The 24622-nt window shown below is 40.5% G+C and overlaps 1 protein-coding gene across 1 annotated transcript in view; it reads left to right on the top strand.

Moving 5' to 3' along the window:
- ripor3 (RIPOR family member 3) overlaps nt 1-24622 on the top strand; it is a 66403-nt gene that overhangs the window by 2732 nt on the left and 39049 nt on the right. Inside the window, exon 2 of the mRNA XM_084025515.1 lies at nt 11728-11798. Within this exon, the coding sequence (XP_083881641.1) occupies nt 11767-11798 (32 nt within the window). The 5' untranslated portion in view covers nt 11728-11766. The remainder of the gene's footprint in view (nt 1-11727; nt 11799-24622) is intronic.

The following is a 24622-nucleotide window of genomic DNA, read 5'->3' as shown; positions in this document are numbered from 1 at the left end:
GACACTGACGTGTTGTGTTCATGGTCTTATTGTGTCTGATGACACTGACGTGTTGTGTTCATGGTCTGATTGTGTCTGATGACACTGAAGTGTTGTGTTCATGGTCTTATTGTGTCTGATGACACTGAAGTGTTGTGTTCATGGTCTTATTGTGTCTGATGACACTGAAGTGTTGTGTTCATGGTCTTATTGTGTGATGACACTGAAGTGTTGTGTTCATGGTCTTATTGTGTCTGATGACACTGAAGTGTTGTGTTCATGGTCTTATTGTGTGATGACACTGAAGTGTTGTGTTCATGGTCTTATTGTGTGATGACACTGAAGTGTTGTGTTCATGGTCTTATTGTGTCTGATGACACTGAAGTGTTGTGTTCATGGTCTTATTGTGTGATGACACTGAAGTGTTGTGTTCATGGTCTTATTGTGTCTGATGACACTGAAGTGTTGTGTTCATGGTCTTATTGTGTGATGACACTGAAGTGTTGTGTTCATGGTCTTATTGTGCGATGACACTGAAGTGTTGTGTTCATGGTCTTATTGTGCGATGACACTGAAGTGTTGTGTTCATGGTCTTATTATGTCTGATGACACTGAAGTGTTGTGTTCATGGTCTTATTGTGTGTGATGACACTGAAGTGTTGTGTTCATGGTCTTATTGTGCGATGACACTGAAGTGTTGTGTTCATGGTCTTATTGTGCGATGACACTGAAGTGTTGTGTTCATGGTCTTATTGTGCGATGACACTGAAGTGTTGTGTTCATGGTCTTATTATGTCTGATGACACTGAAGTGTTGTGTTCATGGTCTTATTGTGTGTGATGACACTGAAGTGTTGTGTTCATGGTCTTATTGTGCGATGACACTGAAGTGTTGTGTTCATGGTCTTATTATGTGATGACACTGAAGTGTTGTGTTCATGGTCTCATTGTGGAATTTACATACATATTTGTTCCTATACAATGCCATTTGTTCATCACATCATCTCTGTATATTGAAACACATTAAATGTCATGTTGAATTAAGCTGAACTGAAGTGTCCGAGACAACTTCATGAGGCTGGTTGACTCTAATGTCTCCTCCATCAGTTCACACTGAAACTGGAACAGGGACACAAGTGATGAATGAATCATAGACATAATCTCAGACCAGATTCGTTGCAAAGCTCTTAGATTTTTTGCAGCAGGAGTTTTGTGAAATGTTTAAGGACATTTCTGTGTGTTGATCACCATTGTGTTGGGGGTCAAAGCTACTGGAGCAACTCTGAGTTTCCCATCGCAGGGTTGGTCAACTCAGAGTTCAGGGTTCGAAGTTTCTTAAAGCTGCTTACTGGAAAACACCCCTGACCAAGCTGAAGTGTTTGATGACTTGGATGGAGAACATGTTGGTTGTTGTCATTCATTTGTATTCAATCTATGTTCGTCACACAGTTTTGTTTGCAGGATGCAGAAAGAGAGTTTTAGCTGTTTCTAGGTGGCTCTCTGCTGTAGTCTCCATGAAAACGAGCGGAAAGTCTAGTGTTGATGTAGAACGTGTGAGTGTATGTGTGTGTGTGTGTGTGTGTGTGTGAGTGACATTGTTAGTGATTTACAGCAACTATATCATCCTGTCATCAAAGCTGCTCTATTCCCTGATGCCTCCAGCCCCACGTCGTATCTCACACACACACACACACACACACACACACACACACACACACACACACACACACACACACACACACCTCTGCTGCTTCCAATTAGTCCCATGACATCATCCACCAGCCACACATACACACTCGGTCTACCTTGCCTCTCCTGGGTGACCTCCTGGTCCAGAACTCTGATGAACTGATGAACCCTCATGAGGACTCTGAGAAATATTTGTGTGATAGAATCAGAACAAATAATCTTTAAGCTGTTTATTACTAACAAATGACGTAAACCAGCAGCCCAGATGTGACATCCTTGTACGGAAACCATGTTAAATGAGGAGGATGGAGGCAATTATGAGTGCTTCAAAATGATTATTGATAATGATCGGATTCAGAATCATATAATAGTCCCGCCCTGAGAACTTCACCCCGGTTAACCAGTTAATAATAATCTGTAACGAGTGTTTAAAAGGTTTTATGTTGATATTGTCAGTATTTCTAAACCACCAGTCGTAGAAGGTAAAGACCTCACTTAGAATTCCAAAATGTGTTTTACATCAACGACCACAATAATCCTTCATGTGTGGGAGTGATTTCTTTTTCAACTGGTGGATATCACATTTCTGGAAGGGAGCATCTCTATTGTTCCATGACGGCTGCAGTAAAAATATGTTTTCATTGTTTAAGTGGGAGTGAAGTCTTTTTTTTTAATAGAATATATAACGTATCACTTCTTTACTGGTTTGATCAGTTCAACTGGTCCATCCACTGGTCCTGCACGTTTAAATACACATGTACATGGGACACATTCAGACTCAGCGTTATTATTACAGTTTATTTTTAAATGGAAATAGTAACAGTTAGAGCTCCGCATCCAAAATAGAGATTCTTCTTATTCATCACATGAAGTTTACAACTATGATGTTTTCATTTTCAGGAAACACAGTTTCAGCCGCCTGAAACGGTTTCATATTAAGAAACGAGGTGAAAGTCATTTTATTGTGTGGTTTATTAGATTTACTGTTTCCTGGTCAGTCGACACACTGGGCACATTGTAGTTCTTAAAGTAATCACAAACACTGAGGGCTGCTTCTGTCTGCTAACATATTTCATTCATGAGTGGTCCCATAAAACAAGTCTTTAAAATACTCTATTACTATTTATGATCCTCAGCCTCATAGTTTGTTATTTTTGGAGGGAAACTCAGACTCTTACTGTTGACCTCAATTAGTTATTTGGCACCAGTTGAAAATGATGAAGCTCAAGTATCAAATAAAAACCCAATAAAAAGAAAATGAATGAGAAAGTGTTGTTTGAGACCTGAAACAGGAAGTTGTTATCCCACAATGAAGGCGATCGTCTCCAGACCGCGAAGGGTTTTGTGTTGTCTTGGTGATATGTAAATGGATTTGTGGTTTGTTTCTGGGAGTCGTGAGCTTTCACCTTGATACTGCTGAAGTCATCAATTATTGATTATGGCTCTGACCATCGTTGATCCTCCTCATCTATCAGCACAACCCGACATGAAGCCTGTTTTCTGCTCAGAAATGTCTTTATTTCAACCTTTTACCAACATTTCAAGTTTTCCAGAGATAGAATGTTAATAATACATTTACTCAAATGCTGTCGAGCTGAAACGTCATCTACGTCTCTATCATCGTATGTGAAACAGGACAGACGGACGTAATGTTTGATGGTTGAAAAGACAAGCATGCCACCTTCTCCAGCTCTGATTGGTGATGATATTATTGGTTGGTCCTAGTTGATGTAATCACGTCATTTCGTTTTCCAGGAAGAAAACAACATTGGATCAGATTGTTATGTAAAAATAGAAATGAATAGATTTACAGAAGGAGGGTTACACAATTTTCATTTCAGCTCATCTCTATTTCCTTGTGGTGGAATGTATATAATTGACGTTTTCTTGAATAGTGAATATTGTAACTTTCCAGGGTTGTTTAAGCTCAATGAGACGTGTCTGACGCTGCAGCTGTAGTTATTAATTCTTCCTGCTTCCACTCAGTGCTCCTCATTATTGACAGAGAACTTTTACTACGATCCATTTACTTTGCTCACAGCCAGAGGACTTACAATGAACAAGACACACCTTCAGTCAGAGCAGCTTGCGGCCTTATTACTGTCATAAACCTGTCTTAGATATTTGAGCAAAGCTGAGAAGAAGTGAGCAGGGTGGATAATTTGATCTTAAAAAAACATATTAGCACTAATTTAATTGCGTGAACTTTTCAAAGCATACAGTAGGTTTTTAGATTCAGCAAACTAAACTATGATGACTTAAATACAACAAGATAATCCATTCAAATTGTTTAAAAATTAATCCTGAAAACCCTTTGAGCTAACAAGATCAGACTCAGTTTAACTCAACAAGCAGCACAAATGTGCATGAGTCTGTTTTAGTGTGAAACTTCCTGTTCTTACACCGTCCAGAGTCAAAGCGCAGTCCACACTTTAAAGTCAAACGCTGCAGAGTTCATTCAGCCTCCACATGGATCAACAGGCCCCCTGTGTCCAATCTGACACACTGAAGCTGCGACACAGGCAACCACCCAGGGTCAAAGGTCAAACCATGTCCTGATCCCTGACTCCTCTCTGATTGTATAGAAGTCAGTGGAAAAAATGGTCCTACTTCTCTCTTGATGTATTATCTCAGTAAACATTGTAAACATGAGTTTATGGTCTCAATCTCTAGTTTCAAGTCTTCTTCAATCCAGCATGATGTTCATTTAGTACATTATGGTCCATTTAGAGTCCAACAGACCAGGAAGCAGGGGATGCTTTAGGGGGCGGGGCTACCTGCTGATTGACAGGTTAAAGTCATCGATCTCACTGCATTGGTAGCGAACCAATGCAGTCAGCTACTAAGATTATTTTAACACTTAGCTGTAAAGTTGACATTGAATTATGAAGCTAACTTTGCCAACAGCTTCACACCAGAATCCAGATGGATTCAGATCCAAATATGGTCCAAATATGGTCACTTCCTTCACTAATTGCAAAAAATGAAAGATGGCGACGGCCAAAAAGCCAAACTAAAGGCTTCAAAACTGTCAATGGCTGACGTGACTATGTCTGCTTATTATATAGACTATAGTAGAATACATTAATATTTTGTGTCCACATATCTACATATATTTGTTGTGTAACATTACACCAGCGAGACTTTACGAGCAGCAAGTAACTTTCTGTGTTCATGTTCAGAACTTCAAACACCAGTACCTGGACTCAGAGCTTTGACTTTTACAGTCCAGTGGTATTCAACACGTCTATGGATGCCACCGTTAATTAGTATCAGTCCTGATCATAACAATTAAATATTCATTCATTTTTTAGGATTTTAACCCTTTAAATACCAGTTTCTGTACATAATGCCACTGTTTTGGCTGAAAAAAAAAAAAAACACAAAACACATTATTTTCCATATACACTCAACAAAAATATAAACGCAACACTTTTGTTTTTGCTCCCATTTTTCATGAGATGGACTTAAAGATCTAAAATTCATTCCAGATACACAATATTACCATTTCTCTCAAACATTGTTCACAAATCTGTCTAAATGTGTGATAGTGAGCACTTCTGCTTTGCTGAGATAATCCATCCCACCTCACAGGTGTGCCACATCAAGATGCTGATCTGACATCATGATTAGTGCACAGGTGTGCCTTAGACTGTCCACAATAAAACGCCACCCTGAAATGTGCATTTTTTGCTTTATTGGGGGTCTGGGGACTCAGAACCAGTCAGTATCTGGTGTGACCACCATTTGCCTCATGCAGTGCAACACATCTTCTTCGCATAGAGTTTATCAGATTGTCAATTGTGGCCTGTGGAATGTTGGTCCACTCCTCTTCAATGGCTGTGCGAAGTTGCTGGATATTAGTGGGAACTGGTACACGCTGTCGTATACGCCGGTCAAGCACATCCCAAACATGCTCAATGGGTGACATGTCCGGTGAGTATGCTGGCCATGCAAGAACTGGGACATTTTCAGCTTCCAAGAATTGTGTACAGATCCTTGCAACATGGGGCCGTGCATTATCTTGCTGAAACATGAGGTGATGTTCATGGATGTATGGCACAACAATGGGCCTCAGGATCTCATCACGGTATCTCTGTGCATTCAAAATGCCATCAATAAAATGCACCTGTGTTCTTCGTCCATAACAGATGCCTGCCCATACCATAACCCCACCACCACCATGGGCCACTCGATCCACAACATTGACATCAGCAAAGCGCTCACCCACACGACGCCACACACGCTGTCTGCCATCTGCCCTGAACAATGTAAACCGAGATTCATCCGTGAAGAGAACACCTCTCCAACGTGCCAGACGCCATCGAATGTGAGCATTTGCCCACTCAAGTCTGTTACGGCGACGAGCTGGAGTCAGGTCAAGACCCCGATGAGGACGACGAGCATGCAGTTGAGCTTCCCTGAGACGGTTTCTGACAGTTTGTGCAGAAATTGTTTGGTTATGCAAACCAATTGTTTCAGCAGCTGTCTGAGTGGCTGGTCTCAGACGATCTTGGAGGTGAACCTGCTGGATGTGGAGGTCCTGGGCTGGTGTGGTTACACGTGGTCTGCGGTTGTGAGGCCGGTTGGATGTACTGCCATATTCTCTGAAACGCCTTTGGAGACGGCTTATGGTGGAGAAATGAACATTCAATGCACGAGCAACAGATCTGGTTGACATTGCTGCTGTCAGCATGCCAATTGCACGCTCCCCTCAATGCTTGTGGCATCTGTGGCATTTTGCTGTGAGACAAAACTGCACATTTCAGAGTGGCCTTTTATTGTGGGCAGTATAAGGTACACCTGTGCACTAATCATGATGTCAGATCAGCATCTTGATGTGGCACACCTGTGAGGTGGGATGGATTATCTCAGCAAAGCAGAAGTGCTCACTATCACACATTTAGACAGATTTGTGAACAATGTTTGAGAGAAATGGTAATATTGTGTATCTGGAATGAATTTTAGATCTTTAAGTCCATCTCATGAAAAATGGGAGCAAAAACAAAAGTGTTGCGTTTATATTTTTGTTGAGTGTACTAAATGCAAAGTGTTCACAAAATCATAGTCTGGGATATGTCAATGATTAGCAAAAATATTGATTCTGCATTATTGTTTTTTGTGTAGTGTTAGATTTAAAAAAAAAACTCACACTGTGACCCTTAAAGGAAAAAAATGTCCGTGTCTAAAAAGTGCATAAAATCATTATATATTAAAATATATATTAAATTTGTAATTTTTTTCAAGCTTTTATTTTTATTTCAATCCTTCAAAGACACATGAAACTGAGTGAATGAAAATAATGTCATGAGAACCACTCACTGTGGTTCATAGGGTCATGCAATGTACACCCCTACAAAGATGCACTCATCCTCACACACCCCCACACACACACACGCACACACGCACACACACACAGAGAGAGAAACACACATACCCATTTTCTGACATCTTTTTCAACAACACACATCATCTGAGTTGAATATATTTGCTCAAATGTCTACCAGTGCTCAAAAACACATGGAGGAACTAAGGAATATTGCATGTGTTTTCCCTATATCCCCAAAATGGGAAAATGGCTCAATCTGTTGGAAAACAGTAAAAACTACAATTTTGAAGTCTTGACTTCAGAATGAAAGCCTAAAAAGAGAGATTGCATGAGTTTATGCTGTAATGGCAGTGGGATCAAAAAGTGTAGTTTTTCCTGGTTTCAGTGGGATATTGTTCTATAGTCCTATACTTTGTGTCCCTCAAGTCAGGAACATCAACACACACACACACACACACACACACACACACAGAGATCCCATATTTGTGTGTGTGTGTGTGTGTGTGTGTGTGTGTGTGTGTTGTATAAAACAACATGCAGACCTGTAGGGAGTCAGGCCAGTGGGTTCACCAGCAAAGACCAGCTGCTACACTGAACACATAGACGAAACTGGTACGATGACTTCTATGACAGCAGTGTGTTAGCGAAGCTCCTTCTCTCCTTATGGCTGTTTGAAACGGAACTTCATTTGTTAATTGATCATTACAGGTCCAACAACACATGACTTTCAACTTCCAGACCAAACGTTGGTTTTGTTGTCTAAACCTAACGTTGGTTTTGTTGTCTAAACCTAACGTTGGTTTTGTTGTCTAAGCCTAACGTTGGTTTTGTTGTCTAAACCTAACCTTGGTTTTGTTGTCTAAACCTAACGTTGGTTTTGTTGTCTAAACCTAACCTTGGTTTTGTTGTCTAAACCTAACGTTGGTTTTGTTGTCTAAACCTAACGTTGGTTTTGTTATCTAAACCTAACGTTAGTTTTGTTGCCTAAACCTAATTTTGGTTTTGTTGCTTTTTTCAAATCTGTCTCAGAGGCTCAACTGATTTTCAGAACTTAGACCATAGCTTTAATGAAAACATTACAGTTGTGATATAATGTTTACTAAGTAGCTAGCAAGCCAAGCTAACGGCCATGTTGGTGACAATGCGTGAGACGAGAGAAACTTTTTGGATCTTGAAAACATATATATTGTTAATTGACAAATGTTCATGGCAAATTGGATCAAATTATTTGTCTCTTAATTGTTGACTATGGTAGGTATTCTGGTATGAGGCCCCATGGGGGACACAGGAAGGGGTGGGACTTAGCCTCCCTGTAGGAAGACTAGTATCAAGAGAAGTAGGTCTTTAAATGCAACCCTCATCTTTAACTCTTGAGGTTTACTTGCTGCCTCTAGTCAGCTCTCATCCTTGCTGCTGAAGTCTGAAACTACAAAAATGGAAGATTTCTCTCCTCCACATATCAGTGCTTCTACCAGACATGTTTACCACAACAGATGATAATGAGCATTAGTCTCTTTCTAGAAGCCCCTTCCACAGCAGCTAACTGCATCCATCTCCTCTGAACATGGAGGTTATAATCTAAAACAATGAGGGATTCATGATTCTGTATGTTATAATCAGACCTGAAGTATAAAACCGACCACGCTCAACTTCCTATCACCTTGTATACCTGTATAATGTTGCTTTAATTTCCACATTTCTGTCCGATGGCCAACATGTTTTGCTTTGCATCAGTGCAGCCGGTGCGCTTATGTAGCAGGAAGCTGATATCTGGAAACGAGGAGGATGTATACATGTGGCACAGCATGCAACGCTTCACAAAGACGAGGCCTGCTGGAGCTCCGCACTGAGGGGTCCCGGTTAAAACTGTATGATAAAGATAGAAACATCTGCAAAACGTAGTCAGACTGAGTTGCTGCATCCTCAAACATATTTTACAGCAGCAACGTGTTCGTCTGGTTATCGGGCCACTTGGAATACAATGATTTATTATGGTTTTTCACTTTGCATAACTCACTCTGATAGGAGGAGTTGGCCGAATGCTTGAAATATAAATGTGAAGCTTCATACTGATTTTCCTTCCACGTGACTTTTGTTGGCATAATGTGGGCCATTGAAAGGGCCCTGTGGGGTGAGCTCAGCCAATCTGGATTTTCACCCAAGTGTGAAATGGAAATTCTTGTTCTGGCTCCTGGAGGCATCGAGCATTTTACTCAGACAAATGACACTTGAAAGTGGAAAATCTGTACTAAAACACACCACTTCATTTATCCTGAGACCATCTCCTGTGATCTGTTGGAGGACCGGTTCCTTTCTCCTCAGCAGGTAGAGCAAAAGCCAGATGCTGTAGGAAACACATGTTAATGACCACTGAAAACCTGGTCCTTCTGGCACTCCAACAAGTGCAACAGTGATCCAGCACCAAAACCAGTCTCTCCAGGATTTCACAGGCTTTTTAGGGGGAATGGGGGGTTGGCACAGATTAAAAGTTTTTTAAGTGATGTTTTAATTAATTATACAAAAATAACAATGATGGCAACTTATTTCATTGCAAAACAACAGCTAAAATATCCCTTAAAAATATAAAAAAGCTACCATGGAATCAGGGCTTTTAATCGGTGCCCACATTCCAACATGTGATCAAACCTATGGACGTGTTTTCTATATATTCATTCAGCCCCCCCCCCCCCCACACACACACAGAGAATACTTGACCACACACAAAGTGTCTTGCTTCCTCTTTAAAGGGATTCACATTAGAATGTAAATGACATCCACATGTTTTCATGCAGACACTGGGGATCTGACTAAGTACCTTTCAGGCAGTCGTCTAATGTTGTTTGGATCTTGAACTGCAGTAACAGCTATTAAACCCTCTGGCAACAAAAACACTTGAAAAGTGCATCTTTCTTCAATTTCTGTGGAATCCATCAGACTCCACGGAGCAGCGTTCACTTTCAACCTACAGGTTCAGGTTCAGACCCTTCTGGGAAGAACTGGTTGAGTCCACTGAGTCACCAATGAAACCATCTGAGCCATTAAAAAACTTCCAGTGGTCTGATAATCCTAATATGCAATTATGAATGGAATACTATGAGTGTCTCAGACTGTCTGTCAGAGACTTTCACTCACAGATTCTTGTCAGGATGCAATGACATTTTCAACAAATGTAACAAAGATGCTTTTAAAGAGCAACGTTCATCAGCTCAATCATGAGGAGTCTGAACGGATTTCCTGTTGGTTCATAAACCCCTCTGTCCTTGTATCTCTGTCACGTCTCTGTGGAACAAAGCTAAGATGTAAAGAGAGACGACCGTGAGGGAACAAGGACCACAATTAAGCAAAGCACCTGTCGGCCATGTTTAGCCAGTCAGCAAACTCAAAGAAGTGTAAGAAGGGGGCAAGCAGACGAGCAGGTGTATATATATAGAGAGGGTGGCTGACAGGGTGGATGAGGGACAGGTGTGCAGGCAGGTGTTGATCAGATGACTGACCACAACTGGAAATAATCATCCTCGTTACATGCGTGTCTTTTCAGAATAAACTTCACAGGAAGTGAGATTTAGGCAAAAGAGTGTGGTTGACCTTAACGACTGACGTGACAAAGTGTCAAAGTTTACTTTAGGTTCAACGCGGGTCTCCCGGGTTAAAGTCCTGTGTTGGTTTGACCCGTCCACCTCCCCTCCCTCTCTCTTTATACCTCCTCTGTTGTTCTACCCATAATGCAGCAGGAGGCTGCATCACATATACACTCGCCTTGACATCGTGGACGAAACAACGTAGACGGAGTGACCGTTTTACCTTTTACCTTCTAACATTGTGGTGAATCTCAGCGTTTAATCGTAACCCAGTAGTCTGCAGTCTGGACCCTCAGGCCTCCTAAAAGACATCTGCATCTATACATCTGTTGGCTCTATCAGTGTCTTAAATCAACAATGTGATGGCTGCAGCATGGAACCTCCTGACCTGTCAGACCATCAGCAGAGTAGTTAGTGAGTGTTGAGACATATCAGCTTCAGTTCCAGGATGTTGGAGTCCTCTGGAGAAACGTCTCCGATTTAAACTGCAGCTGAAACATCATGTGTGAGGGTCCGTCTTCGGTATGGTGATGTATTTCCCAGTGAAAGAGGAGGAGGGACTATTTCTATAAATTAATCTATGAAACAAATTGTCTTTTGGTTTGACTTTCTCTGACTTTACAATTCGAGAACATTCATTTATATCCTGCTCTTTTTTGTTTAGTCCAATCTCATTGAAATAAAGAGGTTGGAAAAAAATAATTAAAACAGCTGCCATAATAATAAAATAATAATAATAATAATCCATCCATACATCCATCGTCTACCGCTTATCCTGTATTCAGGGTCGCGGGGGGCTGGAGCCGATCCCAGCTGTCATTGGGTAAAGGCAGGGTTCACCTGGACAGGTAACCAGTCTATCACAGGGCCAATAATAATAATAATAATAATAATAATAATATGTATTATTTATACAGTGCTTTTATGGTCATCAAAGTTGCTTAACAGTTAAAAAGAAACAAACATACCATACATACATATAGACAAAAAAACAGCATGGGTGACACATTAAAAGCAGATCTATAAAGGTGAGTTTTAAGTAGTATTTTAAATCATTTAGGAGGTTTTCCTGCAGTAATACTAATATTAATAAACTGCCAACGTATTTCAACAGTAGAAACCAACCAGTTGCATCTTATTCTTATGATTTCAGTGTGTTTCGTGACGATGACTTGACACCACCAGGACGACGATGACCACGGCCGAACAAAACTCAACACTCAAGTAAGAACACTTCTGCTGGTTGTTTCCTGTGAAGCTCAGACGACCAATCAGATCCACTGATGGTGAACACTTTGGGTCACTTCACGGTTGATCCTGGTTCAGACTCCATGACATCATTCTGACTCCATCCTGACAGCCGTGTCGGCTCGGATCAGAACGATAATGAGTGTTGTGTAGCGCGTCGTAGTAGACGACAACCGAGGTGCCACAGGAAGTCTAGCACGTTTGATTTGATCTTGGTCCGTTACGGCCGTCCCATTGACCAATAGGAGCACAGAGCGATCTGTAAACAACTGTAAACAAAGGTGAAAAGAAAGAGGCACGATGTCGAGGGACTATCACGACAGAGTGAAGAAATAAAAGCAAAGAAAGCAGAGTAGGATGACATCACACAGATGTGGTAAAGATGAGCAGCCGTGATTGGTCGGAGATCTCTCTCTTTATGATGAGATGATCACCTGATCTGACAGAGTGACATCATGGAGTCTGAACCAGAAACAGATCCCTTCCTGTCTGAAAGTTTCTCCCGATAAACAAAACCTGCAATCCACATCTGGATGATGCAACGTTATCGTGGACATTGTTCACATAGTTTCACATTCAGCTGTTTATTGATGAACATAATCAGATCTGGATTGTGTTTGTGTGTGTGTGTAGCCAGATGTTTCCCATCATTTGTAGTAGATGAACAACATCTCAGTGTCTGTGTATGTGTTGGGAAGTACAGATGTTTGTATCCTTTGAGCACCGAAGGGAAGCCAGGCGTGTGTGTGTGTGTGTATGTGTGTAAATGTGCATGTGTGTGTGTGTTTGTGTGAGAGCGCATGTGTGTGAAGAGCCCAGATGTTTGTATCTCCTCAGGAAAACAGAGATGTACACTGAGTGTGAAGAGTTTATGTCAATAGATTTCAGAGATTAAGTTCCTTCGGAGTCTTTGAGTCGTTGGGCCTAAACACACAGGAACTCTGGATATCACTAGATAACACAACACACAGCAGGGGGAGGGAGGGGGAGGGATGAAGGGGCAGGCAGGGGGAGAACCAGTTAAAACTGAGAGGGAAAAGATGCAGATAGAGGGGGAAGAGAGGCAGAGATAACGATGTGGGGAAATGGAAAAAGAAGATGTGAAAACTGAAAGATGAAGCTGGAGAAACAATAAGGGTAACTCGTCTCACAGCCTCGTCTCCTTTAACCTACTTTTGTTATCCCTGAGGAAGAACTGTTTCTGTCCTCATGTGTCTGCTTTTAACCATTCACTGTCTTCATGCAGTCTTGTCTTAGTGGGAAATGTGCCTCTTTTATTTATTCAAATGACTCAGTGTTGTTTAATTTGTATCATCAGATCAGTTGGAATTCATTACTGCGATCTCAGAGCAGTTTGGGATCGGGAACGTAGTCGGGGTGAGAGAGAAATCCGACCGGCACCCGCTGCATTTACACCGATAATGTGTCATCATTCGTGGCCGTAATAAACACTATTGCTGCTTTGTACATGTTGTGGAAGTCCCGGACACACCGGAAAACTAAACGAAGTCCTGCCTGAGTTCATAGCGGAGGGAATGTTCCCATTCATTGTCTATGTAAGAAGCCGTGCATGCCGGCGCGGCGCGGCGAGTTTCCAGAGACTGCGCCGCTCTCAAAAATCTTTTAAACTGACCGTTGACGATCTAAAATAAAGACAGATTCAGCAACTGCATAGCTTATTTCTCGCATAAAATGTTTTCAGAAACACATTTTGGTGAACTATTTTTGTAAAATAAGAGGGAGGTGTGAGCAGGGGTTGAAATTAAGCTGTTTTACTCGCCAAATGCGAGTAATTTTTGTATTTGTCGAGTAATTTATGAAGACCACTCGCCACTCTGGCGAGTAATCTAAAAAAATAAAAGCCCATCATATCTTTCTTGTGTAGAAGCTTTTAATGTGAAGCAGCAAAAACAGGAAGTTGTGTGTTTTGATCAGCAACTTAACACGTCTCCCGTCAGTTCTGGGATGGACGCCTCTCATTGGCGGTTAGGTGTAGGCATGAGGAGTGAGGAATCAGGGTAAGCCAATCAGAGGCAGAGTAAGGCGGGCTATCCCAGATGATCCCGCGAAAATCAACACCACTTCCCACACTTGTTCATTCATACTTTGTAGACCATTTTACCGCAGCCTATAAACTATTTTTTCCCGATTTAGCTACTCCATTATGTGGAGATTTCTTGTGGGGGGGCAGCCCCCAAGAAAAAAAACAAGGACGGAGGAAGAATCGACCGACAGCGTCTCAGCGCCCACCTCGTCTCAGTCAAAACCGGCGAAATATTATGTTCGGAAATTTAATGAGAAGTGGCGCTACACGGTGTCGGGTGAGGCACAGAGATTGAAGTGTGTTACAAATGAAATGAAAAATGTTTCTGTATATATACTGCTAATAAATATTGTGAAGAAAAGAGACTGCGATTACTATGATTGAAAATCAATTTAGACAGACATACGAAAAAGTAATTCTAACAAATGGCAATTTAATATTTTTGTCTGGTAAAAAATCTGTTTGTCTAGTAAAAATTTTCATCTACTCGCCAGTTGTCTGGTAAGCCAAAAAGTTAGTTTCAACCCCTGGGTGGGAGGCTGCGAGGGGAGAACGATACGAGCTCAGAGGAGCACAGAGGGGAGGGGTATGTGTGTGTGTGGGGGGGGGATGCTTTTTTCAAACTTTTCAAATCGTACACTAGAGCTTTAGCACTCCGTACGCATAGAAAAAAACACAATTGAAAGTATAAGAATTCCTGTTGTTCAGATTGAACTAACTCAGATTTTCTCGCCACCCTGAGCCTTTAACACCCAACCTCGTTTATCTTTGGTCCATTTCACCTCCTCCCTCTCATTAACACGTCTCCTTTCTCTCCTCTCTAACCTAAATCCAAACAGAACGTTGAATGCTGTGAACAGAACTCCAGTTGAGTCACTTAAAACAATGAGTGACGTGACAACCTGAACACAGAACCCTCCAGCTGTGCGCGACGAAGCGAAGCTCTGATGGGCTCTAGAAGTGAAACCAGTGTGATGTGTTGAGTTTGTCACCACTAAGTAATGCCGTTATGTCATCATCGCCCCTGCATGCGTCCTCGACTTTTGACCCTCTGAAGTGTTGAAGTCTCAGTTCTCTCAGTTCCTGCTCTCTCCTACTCGCTAGACTTTCAGCATCGCTCCAATAATACTGACTTCAGAGTTGTGTAACGAGACATTATACAACATATGAACAGAACAATGTGAACAACCACTCCAGAGCTGCATAGTTCTTCACCCCAGGGGGACATGAGTCATCTGTGACCTCTGACCTCTAAAACGAGCCAATCATGTTTCAGCTGGCAGTGAGCCAGAGGTGAGCTGGTGAGAAACTGGACCAGAACAGCTTCAGATGAACCATTCCAACGTTTCTCTCTGTGACCCAATCATTCATGTCACCACACTGAGATCTGTTCATCTGCTGTTCTTCCTACAATAAAACATGTTTATATGGAAACGAGACGAAGTCCCAGAGGAGCGCTCAGTCATTTAAAAATGTTTTTGAATGATGAGATGATCTAGGGGGGAGAAGATGAGGGAGGAGATGAGGAGGGAGAGACATAAAAAGATAAATACATAGAGGGAGAAACGGATGGAGAGAGAAACCACTAACAAGAGAACACGAAGAACATATGATAACTAAACACACACACACACACACACACACATACACACACTAATACACACGTTTGCAGTACTGATGTAAAGTGGTTCATTAGACTTTCTCAACACTCGTCAAATTCACTGCCTCTGGACGCTCTGCTAGCTGTACATTCTAGCTGTATACGCTGTAGCTGTATGTTCTAGCTGTACATTCTAGCTGTATAAGCTGTAGCTGTATGTTCTAGCTGTACATTCTAGCTGTATACGCTGTAGCTGTATGTTCTAGCTGTACATTCTAGCTGTATAAGCTGTAGCTGTATGTTCTAGCTGTACATTCTAGCTGTATAAGCTGTAGCTGAATGTTCTAGCTGTACGTTCTAGCTGTACCTTCTAGCTGTATACGCTGTAGCTGTATGTTCTAGCTGTATGTTCTAGCTGTATACGCTGTAGCTGTACGTTCTAGCTGTATACGCTGTAGCTGTATGTTCTAGCTGTACGTTCTAGCTGTACCTTCTAGCTGTATACGCTGTAGCTGTATGTTCTAGCTGTATGTTCTAGCTGTATACGATGTAGCTGTACGTTCTAGCTGTATACGTTCTAGCTGTATACGTTCTAGCTGTACACGTTCTAGCTGTATACGCTGTAGCTGTATGTTCTAGCTGTATGTTCTAGCTGTACGTTCTAGCTGTATACGTTCTAGCTGTACACGTTCTAGCTGTATACGCTGTAGTTGTATGTTCTAGCTGTATGTTCTAGCTGTATACGCTGTAGCTGTACGTTCTAGCTGTATACGCTGTAGCTGTATGTTCTAGCTGTACGTTCTAGCTGTACCTTCTAGCTGTATACGCTGTAGCTGTATGTTCTAGCTGTATGTTCTAGCTGTATACAATGTAGCTGTACGTTCTAGCTGTATACGCTGTAGCTGTATGTTCTAGCTGTACCTTCTAGCTGTATACGCTGTAGCTGTATGTTCTAGCTGTATACGCTGTAGCTGTATGTTCTAGCTGAACATTCTAGCTCTACGTTCTAACTGTATACACTGTAGCTGCATGTTCTAGCTGTACGTTCTAGCTGTATACGTTCTAGCTGTACACGTTCTAGCTGTACGTTCTGTATTCTAGCTGTACGTTTTAGCTGTATACGTTCTAGCTGTATGTTCTAGCTGTACATTCTGTATACGTTGTAGCTGTATGTTCTAGCTGAACATTCTAGCTCTACGTTCTAGCTGTATACACTGTAGCTGTATGTTCTAGCTGTATAGACTGTAGCTGTATGTTCTAGCTGTATACGTTCTAGCTGTACATTCTAACTAGAGTGTGTTTTTAAATGAGGCATTAATAAGGTCAGGGAAGGTGATGACACCTTTATGATTCTCAAGTGAACAAGATTTTCCACCATTTTAGAAATACGAAAGCACAAGAAAATGAAGATGCAACTTGTAGGTCTTATAGACCCTTTTCAGTTAGTAACAGCAGCTTGTATTCTTGTATGTTAATGTAATGTTACTAAACACCAAAGATGGTAAATTGACCTAAACAAATAGACTTTCTCTTAGTGAGTGGGTGGAATATATGACTATTTAGTGTCCACACATCTACATGTATTTGTGTAACGTTACACCAGTGACACGTCACGAGCATCAAGTCACTATATGATCCACTGAACGTCAAACACCAGGACATGGACCCAAGAGCTTTGACTTGTCCATTGGTAGTCAACTCGTTTGAAGACTCCACCGCCAGTGTTTGAGTCCAACCAGTGACCCAGTTAACTGGTGACTGTCAGTGGAATGCGTCCTTGGTTTCTCGTAGCGAGGGCAGAACTTCCCCGTAAAAGCCTTCAATCTATTTTAAATACATCTGTTTATTAACTACGACATCCATTTACTGAAGTTATTATCAGCTGAAAGTCACCAGTTAACACGGTCACTGGTTCAACTGAAACACCTGTTGCTCTGATCTGATGTCTTTAGAACTTCAGTCCATTAGAAAATTGAGCACCGAACATTTAGATGCTTCAAACTGATTTAAACCAATATCAAAGTGTCTAACTCGTCTGGATGGCTGCAACTAAACTACACTATTTTGACAACATGAGGACCAATATTTATGATGACGTCGGCTGTAAATGTGTCGATAACACTTATGATATACTTATACACTTATATTATACGTATTTGGCAGCTGAGAAAGAATGTGTTGGTACTCGTTTGTTTGATGACTCAGAGGAGGAACAGATCATTACGAGCTGAAGGAGAGTGATTATCAACGAGAGCATATCTTACAAAATATTTATTACAAACCCTCCCCTTTGGTCATCTGGTCATAACACTCATTATTAAACGCTTGGTGAGGCAGCTTTCTGAACACCCAGCACATAATCAGACAATCAACTTCTCTTTATAGTTTGAAGAAACGGCTAAAACCATGTTTTAATACAATTGCTTGTCTTTTAATTTAATATTGCCACTTTTACTGTTTTCAATATGTATTATCTTGTTGACTTTTGTATCTTGAAACATGTTTAGTATTATTAACTTGTTTTGTTAGTATTGTTCCTATTTTCTTTTCTCGTTTTCTTTGTGTTCTGTTTTAATACCGGTGTTGATTCTTTGGGGGATTTTTGTAAAGCACTTGGAGCTGCATTTTGTTATGAAAGATGCTATATATATATATATATATGGTAATTATTATTATTATTATTATTAGAAACAGACCATCACACCAGCACAGTGTGAGTGACGACAAATCAAGTCCATATGTTTCACTATTACATGTGTGTGTGCGTGTTTCACACCACAGACGATGTGCAGGCCTCTGGTCAAGGTCAGCTGAACGCGCACACACACACACACACACACACACACACACACACTGGCCCCAACCCCCCACTTCTTCACCACAGGGGACCCTGTAAATCACTTGCCAGTCAAGGCTAATTTATTAAGACCAGGTCTCCCTCCAGACACCCTTAAAAACACACACACACACTCTCACACACACACAGACACACACACACACACACACACACACACACACACCTCATCGCTGGAGGAATGTACCTCTGTTCACATTGGAATCACACGTTTGATATGATTTACTTTTTTACTTTTTAGTTTTTTAGTTCTGCATCAGTAGAACTTGTAATTTGGACTTTAACTTTCAGTTTCTAGATCTTGTTTCAAGTGTTGTCATTTACACGAGAGGTTCTCCGTTTAATCACCGTGAAACAAGAAGCTGCAACAACACACCAGCTGTAGACTGAACAACTCCAGACGGCCAACAGCTAATTTATCACCAGCTGGTCTGGGGTCAGTTTGAATGAACACAGCAGGATGTAAAATATTTCTCAGTGTTGGTAAAACAGGTTTTTAAACAATATTATGAAGGAACATGGAAAGCAGACCTGCTCAGTGGTATAAACGTGATTGGAGACTTTATGGTAGATAAGCAGCTTTCGTTCCTTCATCAGGTCGAGACAAATACCTTATGCTGTGTTCACACCAAACGTGAATGACATTCTCACATGGTGGAATTGCATATAAAGTCAATGCAAAGAGCCAAAGATGTTAAAAGAGGGAAAGAGGCAAATATATGAAATATTTTGTATTTCAACTCAAGCAAGATGTTCTCATGATGCTGTGTCTCTAAAGCCTATCAGTATTGAGATTGTCCTCCTTGTCTTCATGTTGCTGAATGATAAATGGAGGAAACAAATGTTGTCTCCTGTGTCTGTGGTCCCCCAGAGGTCTACGATAGTAGTCCACATTAGTCCAGAGACCAGACCAGACTATGTGGAGAAATCAGAGACTGTTTATGGTCCAAACAACAAGGTCTCTGCCGTATTTATGTCCAGACGACCTTATTTAAAGTGTTGATGGAGCAGCTACAATGTTAGCATAGCCTAGCACCCATCAACCAGACTCCATTCAGAAAACAAGTGTTTTAAAAGCACAAAGAATGACTTCAGACTTGACATGTACCACGTCACCACCATGTAGTTATTTCAGCATCGTTTTTATCTAATGCACCTAAATCACAGCTCATTTGGGGTCATCCAGCTGTAGTAAACCAGCCGATGTGTGTCTACCTCTAGTGAATACAGCTTGGTGAAATTCACTGAGCACCTCTGGGTGATGTTATGAAGTCAAACAGGATGATGTTCTGTTTCCTGGTGTATTTTCACAATATCAGTCAGCCATGTTGGATGAAACCATGTCAGTGTGTACATGGAGGTAAGCCCCGCCTCCTGACAAATCTAGCATGCTTGACATGAATAAAGGCACATGATCCCATGGTCAAAACTTGTTCGAGTAACTCAACTAAAGAGTCTACAGCCAACGCACATCTTAGTTTAGAGTGTTAGCATGCTATGCTTAGCTAATGAGGGAGATGAATGTCTTTAGTACTGCAGGTATTTGGCCATAGGTCGGACACGTTAACATTTTGACCTGATTGTGGCACTACATGTAAAGTCAGAGGATAATCAAATTCACATACAGTTCATCCTGGAGGGACCATGAATAATGAAGCAAATTCCATCATCATCAATCCAGTAGCTGTTGAGATGTTCCACTAAAACGCTGCGGAAACAGACTGGCTAAGTTATATGTTATGTGTATGGTTTCTCCATCCTTGTGAAGGATCCGTGTGTTATGTTGGGTTGCTGGTGACTGCTGGTTCTGGCTTCAGGACCAAAGTGTGTTTGGGTTCCTGAACTACTGCAGCTCGTTGTTCATCATGCTGTTGGTTTAAACCCTCGTCACGGAGGAACACGACTTGATTCAGCTCATTACAACTACATCAGCACAAATACAACTGAAACAAAGAGGTCACGCGTGACGATATGTACGATCACCCAATCAACTCATTTTGAGTGTTTTTTGTTGATTATCTCATCGATATTCAGCTGCACACCATCAACAGACTGGTTCTATCAGACCTCTCTATACTGTATCTGTTAAGGATGCTGTTTTTTAGTACAGCCTTCACAGGGATCACATGAAAGCCTGAGCAGATGGCATCCAGACTGTGTGAGAGCACATTGTTTTTATTTTTTACTTACACAGTATTTTGATGTGCAGCATGTCAACCTGCATATAAAAACTAAACAGGATCTGCTGTTCTTCATCACTGATTGACCTTTTTTGCTTCGTTGCTCAAAGAACAACCGACCATGTGAAACAAAACATCTTTGGACATTCTTGTTGTCTTCTTGCTGTCTTCTGGAACAAAAAGCAACAATGAACTTGGTTTTTACTGCACTGAGAATTCATATTTCCGTTGTAACTGAAATCGTAGTTTTCTGCCGTTGAGTAGTCATTGTATTATATTCAATAGCTGTATCAGCTCAATGGAAAAGTAAAGGTCAAGCTAAACCTGCCAACAAGGAAGTTAGGAGTCGTCGATAACAACAGCGTTTCCATTGGTAACGTCTTTGCCACCGGTAGACTGTCTGGGAGAAGTGGACGTCATGGAGACACCAATCACATTTGTGGACAACAGTGTTGAAGCCTCGAGTTCGGAATTTGACCGTCACCATCATTGAATTTTTGCAACCAATGAAAGAAGTGACCATATTAGGACTGTGGAGGAGCGACAGCTGGATCTGATGAACACAAGGACCAATGCGACAACCAGAGCAGCAACCATCTGGATTCTGGTGTAAAGCTGTTAATAAAGTTAGCTTCATAATTCAAGGTCAACTTTACAGCGTTGAGTGTATCTTAGTAGCTTACTGCATTGGTAGCGTGGTGGCGATGGTAGCTCTTGCCCAAATTCAATTTGTTTTCAGTTCAATGAGTTTAAAATATACATCAATCATTATGAATCAATTCTCTTTATATTTCATATAACTCAGCTATATGAACCTTGGAAAGATTTAAATAAATTCTGTGGAAACGTATAAATATTAATTCAGAATATTTAGTTTTTTCTCCAACCAAGTAGTTATGTTGTGATTTTGTTTAGTTTCATAGTAATTTGAATCCAAAACATGATGTTCTAAACCTAAATAAGTTTTATTGCCTAAACCTAAATATGTAGTTTTGTAGCATGTTTTTACTTCGTTTTGTCCGTTAACCACGTGTTTCTAAAATATGTTTCCCGGAAACGTAATTGAGTGTAGTTTAGTTGAAGGGTTAGAGGGTTTTGACCTGCTGTTGGTGCTAAATAAAGTCAAAGGGTTGCTAAAGTCTTCGGTCTCATCCCATGAGGACCATCATTGTCTGTACAAACCTTCATATCAATCCATCCAATAGTTACGAAGATATTTCAGAAGTGGTGGACCGACTGACCGACCAACATGGTCTTCCTAGAAACATCCAACTAGCGTGACTGAACATGTCCTCCATCTGGTGAACACCAGCATGTTGTCTGTTTCAGGATGTTCCCCATTTTGAACATATGTTGCTGCTCTGCTTCCTGTTGTGGATTATCTAACAGAGACAGGGTGGTCTTTCTTTTTGATTTAAGGGTTTGCTGATGTTTGTAGAGTAACTGTGGTGGCAGACAAGAAAAAGATGCTTATAGACCAATTTGGAGTGGACGTCACGTTTACATCACTGCAGGTATGCGCGCATTGTGGTGGCGGAACAACAGCGTAGTTGTGCCGTAAGATGTCAGAATAGGAATGTAAAAAAAGATGATCTTCATTTTTATAGAATGCTGTCGTCGAAGTCATCCTTTTAAGCAAAATGCATTAATTGAACAGACTGATTGGACTGATGAAATAATCCTGAATTCTCATCGCTGAATAATATAACATTTATCTTCCATTATGACTGAAAACAAACTCAGCTAAGCGTTTGGTATATCATTTTTGTTCCATTGTGATGACTGAGAACGTTGTCAGGACAACGCTCCCTCATATTCTGAAAATGACCGGAAAGAGTCAAGAGATTTGTAGTCTTGAATTGTTCTTTTCTATAGATATTAGGTTTTTCTTTTGTAAAGATACTGGGTTGTTATTTGTAAAGATACTGGGTTGTTATTTTGTAAAGATACTGGGTTGTTATTTTGTATAGATACTGGGTTGTTATTTTGTATAGATACTGGGCTTTTATTTTTTAAAGATACTGGGCTGTTATTTTTTAAAGATACTGCTTTTTTTTTTAAAGATACTGGGCTGTTATTTTGTATAGATACTGACTGGGTTGTTATTTTTTAAAGAAACTGAGGTTTTCTTTTGTATAGATTCTGGGTTATTATTTTTTAAAGAAACTGAGGTTTTCTTTTGTATAGATACTGGGTTATTATTTTTTAAATAAACTGAGGTTCTCTTTTGTATAGACACTGGCTTGTTATTTTTTAAAGAAACTGAGGTTTTCTTTTGTATAGATACTGGGTTGTTATTTTGTAAAGGTATTGAGTTGTTATTTTGTGATGATACTGGGTTGTTATTTTGTAAAGGTATTGAGTTGTTATTTTCTGAAGATACTGGGTTGTTATTTTGTAAAGATATTGAGTTGTTATTTTGTGAAGATACTGGGTTGTTATTTTGTAAAGGTATTGAGTTGTTATTTTCTGAAGATACTGGGTTGTTATTTTGTAAAGATATTGAGTTGTTATTTTGTTAAGATACTGGGTTTTACTTTTGTGTAGGTTGTGGGTTTTCCACCAGCTACAGAAGATGTCCGTCCACTAACTAAGTCTGTTAATTTGGATCCGTGAGGACAGCTCAGGAACTCACCACATTGATAATTGTTAACTTATTAATCTCTTCCAGATGATCAATATTCCTTGTGACTTTTAACACTCACATGTGACAGTACTATTACACTGTAACTGTACCTTTCTAACACCAGCTCGCTGTTTACAAATAGAAAAAAGGTCTATTGGTCTATGTTACGTCCCCAGTTGGGCTAGGGGATGAAGGGAGTAACATATAATTAAATAACCGGGAGTTTTGAAAGACAACCAGAAGTGATACGGCCAAGACGAAGTTTATTTATAAACAAAGAGAAACGTGCAAACAAAAGACGGACTTCCTCAAAACGCAGGGAGCCGAAACACCTATAACACAGGAAATCACAATTATATTTGGGCAAAAACAACCAAGGTTCACTCAACAAAGCACAGGCTACCCACCGGTTTCCTAAGGTAATCATAGACCAACACCTAGCGCGAACGCTTGCCACACAGGCCAAACCACAGAGTGAGAGAGAGAGCGACACCAGTTCCACCTCCAGGTTATATGCCCCGCCCGCTTGAGTAGCCACAGGTGAGCCAGATCACTTAATGATGCACCGGGAAAAAAAGGGCAGAACCTAGAGTGGGGGAAAAGGGGAGAAAAGAAAACACAACACAAGCCGGCGGCCGTAACAGTCTAAGGTCTAACAAAAGAGTATCCTTTAGCCCCACAGTAGATGGGACAGCCAATTACAAGATATAAAAAAGATTAAATAAATTTGACTTTGAATCCCCATTTTGGACTATACTCAGACTTGCTTGGCATACAATATTATGTATATTTATGACTTCTCAAACCGATTTTTACAACATTCTTTTTTGTAAATATTCGACATTCGGTATGTTTTTTTTTTTTTTTTCAACAGGCTTTTTTATCACTGTTTTGGACTTACTAATAAGAACACAATCAATATTGTGACAACAAGATCTTTGGACATCTTCAGCCTTTCAAAATTGGCTTCTGTTAACTACAAGTTGTGTAGCATAATAATTTGATTTGGAAATAGATGTCTTGTTATAGCGATGGAGGTTTTGGCATTACTGTTACTACTGTTATCACTGTTCTGATTAGGGACCGATCGGTATTTATGAAATGGACAACCGGAGGAAAATATATATATATATATTAGGGCTGTTAAAAGATTGATTTTTTTAATCGCGATTAATCGCATTTTGTCCATAGTTAACTCGCGATTAATCGCAAATTAATCGCATTTTTTTGGCACATTTTTTTTCTTCTAAATGTACCTTAATGTATTTTTTTCATATTCTTAATATTTTTAACAACATGAGGGCAAATATACTTGATTTATGAAAATGTTTATTTAACACTTCAAATATCCCCTTACCAAAACATGGGATCAAAACATGGTTATAAGAATATATCACAAACAATTAAAGTGAACATGTCACAGGAGATAGTGTAACAGGAGATACGTTTGAAATGTATCCAGGGTCGTCTGTTTTGGCCGAGGGGGCGGCGGCGGG

This window comes from Eutrigla gurnardus (genome assembly GCF_963514095.1).
Source record: "Eutrigla gurnardus genome assembly, chromosome: 2".
NCBI classification, from domain to species: domain Eukaryota; kingdom Metazoa; phylum Chordata; class Actinopteri; order Perciformes; family Triglidae; genus Eutrigla; species Eutrigla gurnardus.
The sequence above is the reverse complement of the archived record's forward strand: the minus strand, read 5'-3'. Positions and strand labels throughout refer to the sequence as shown.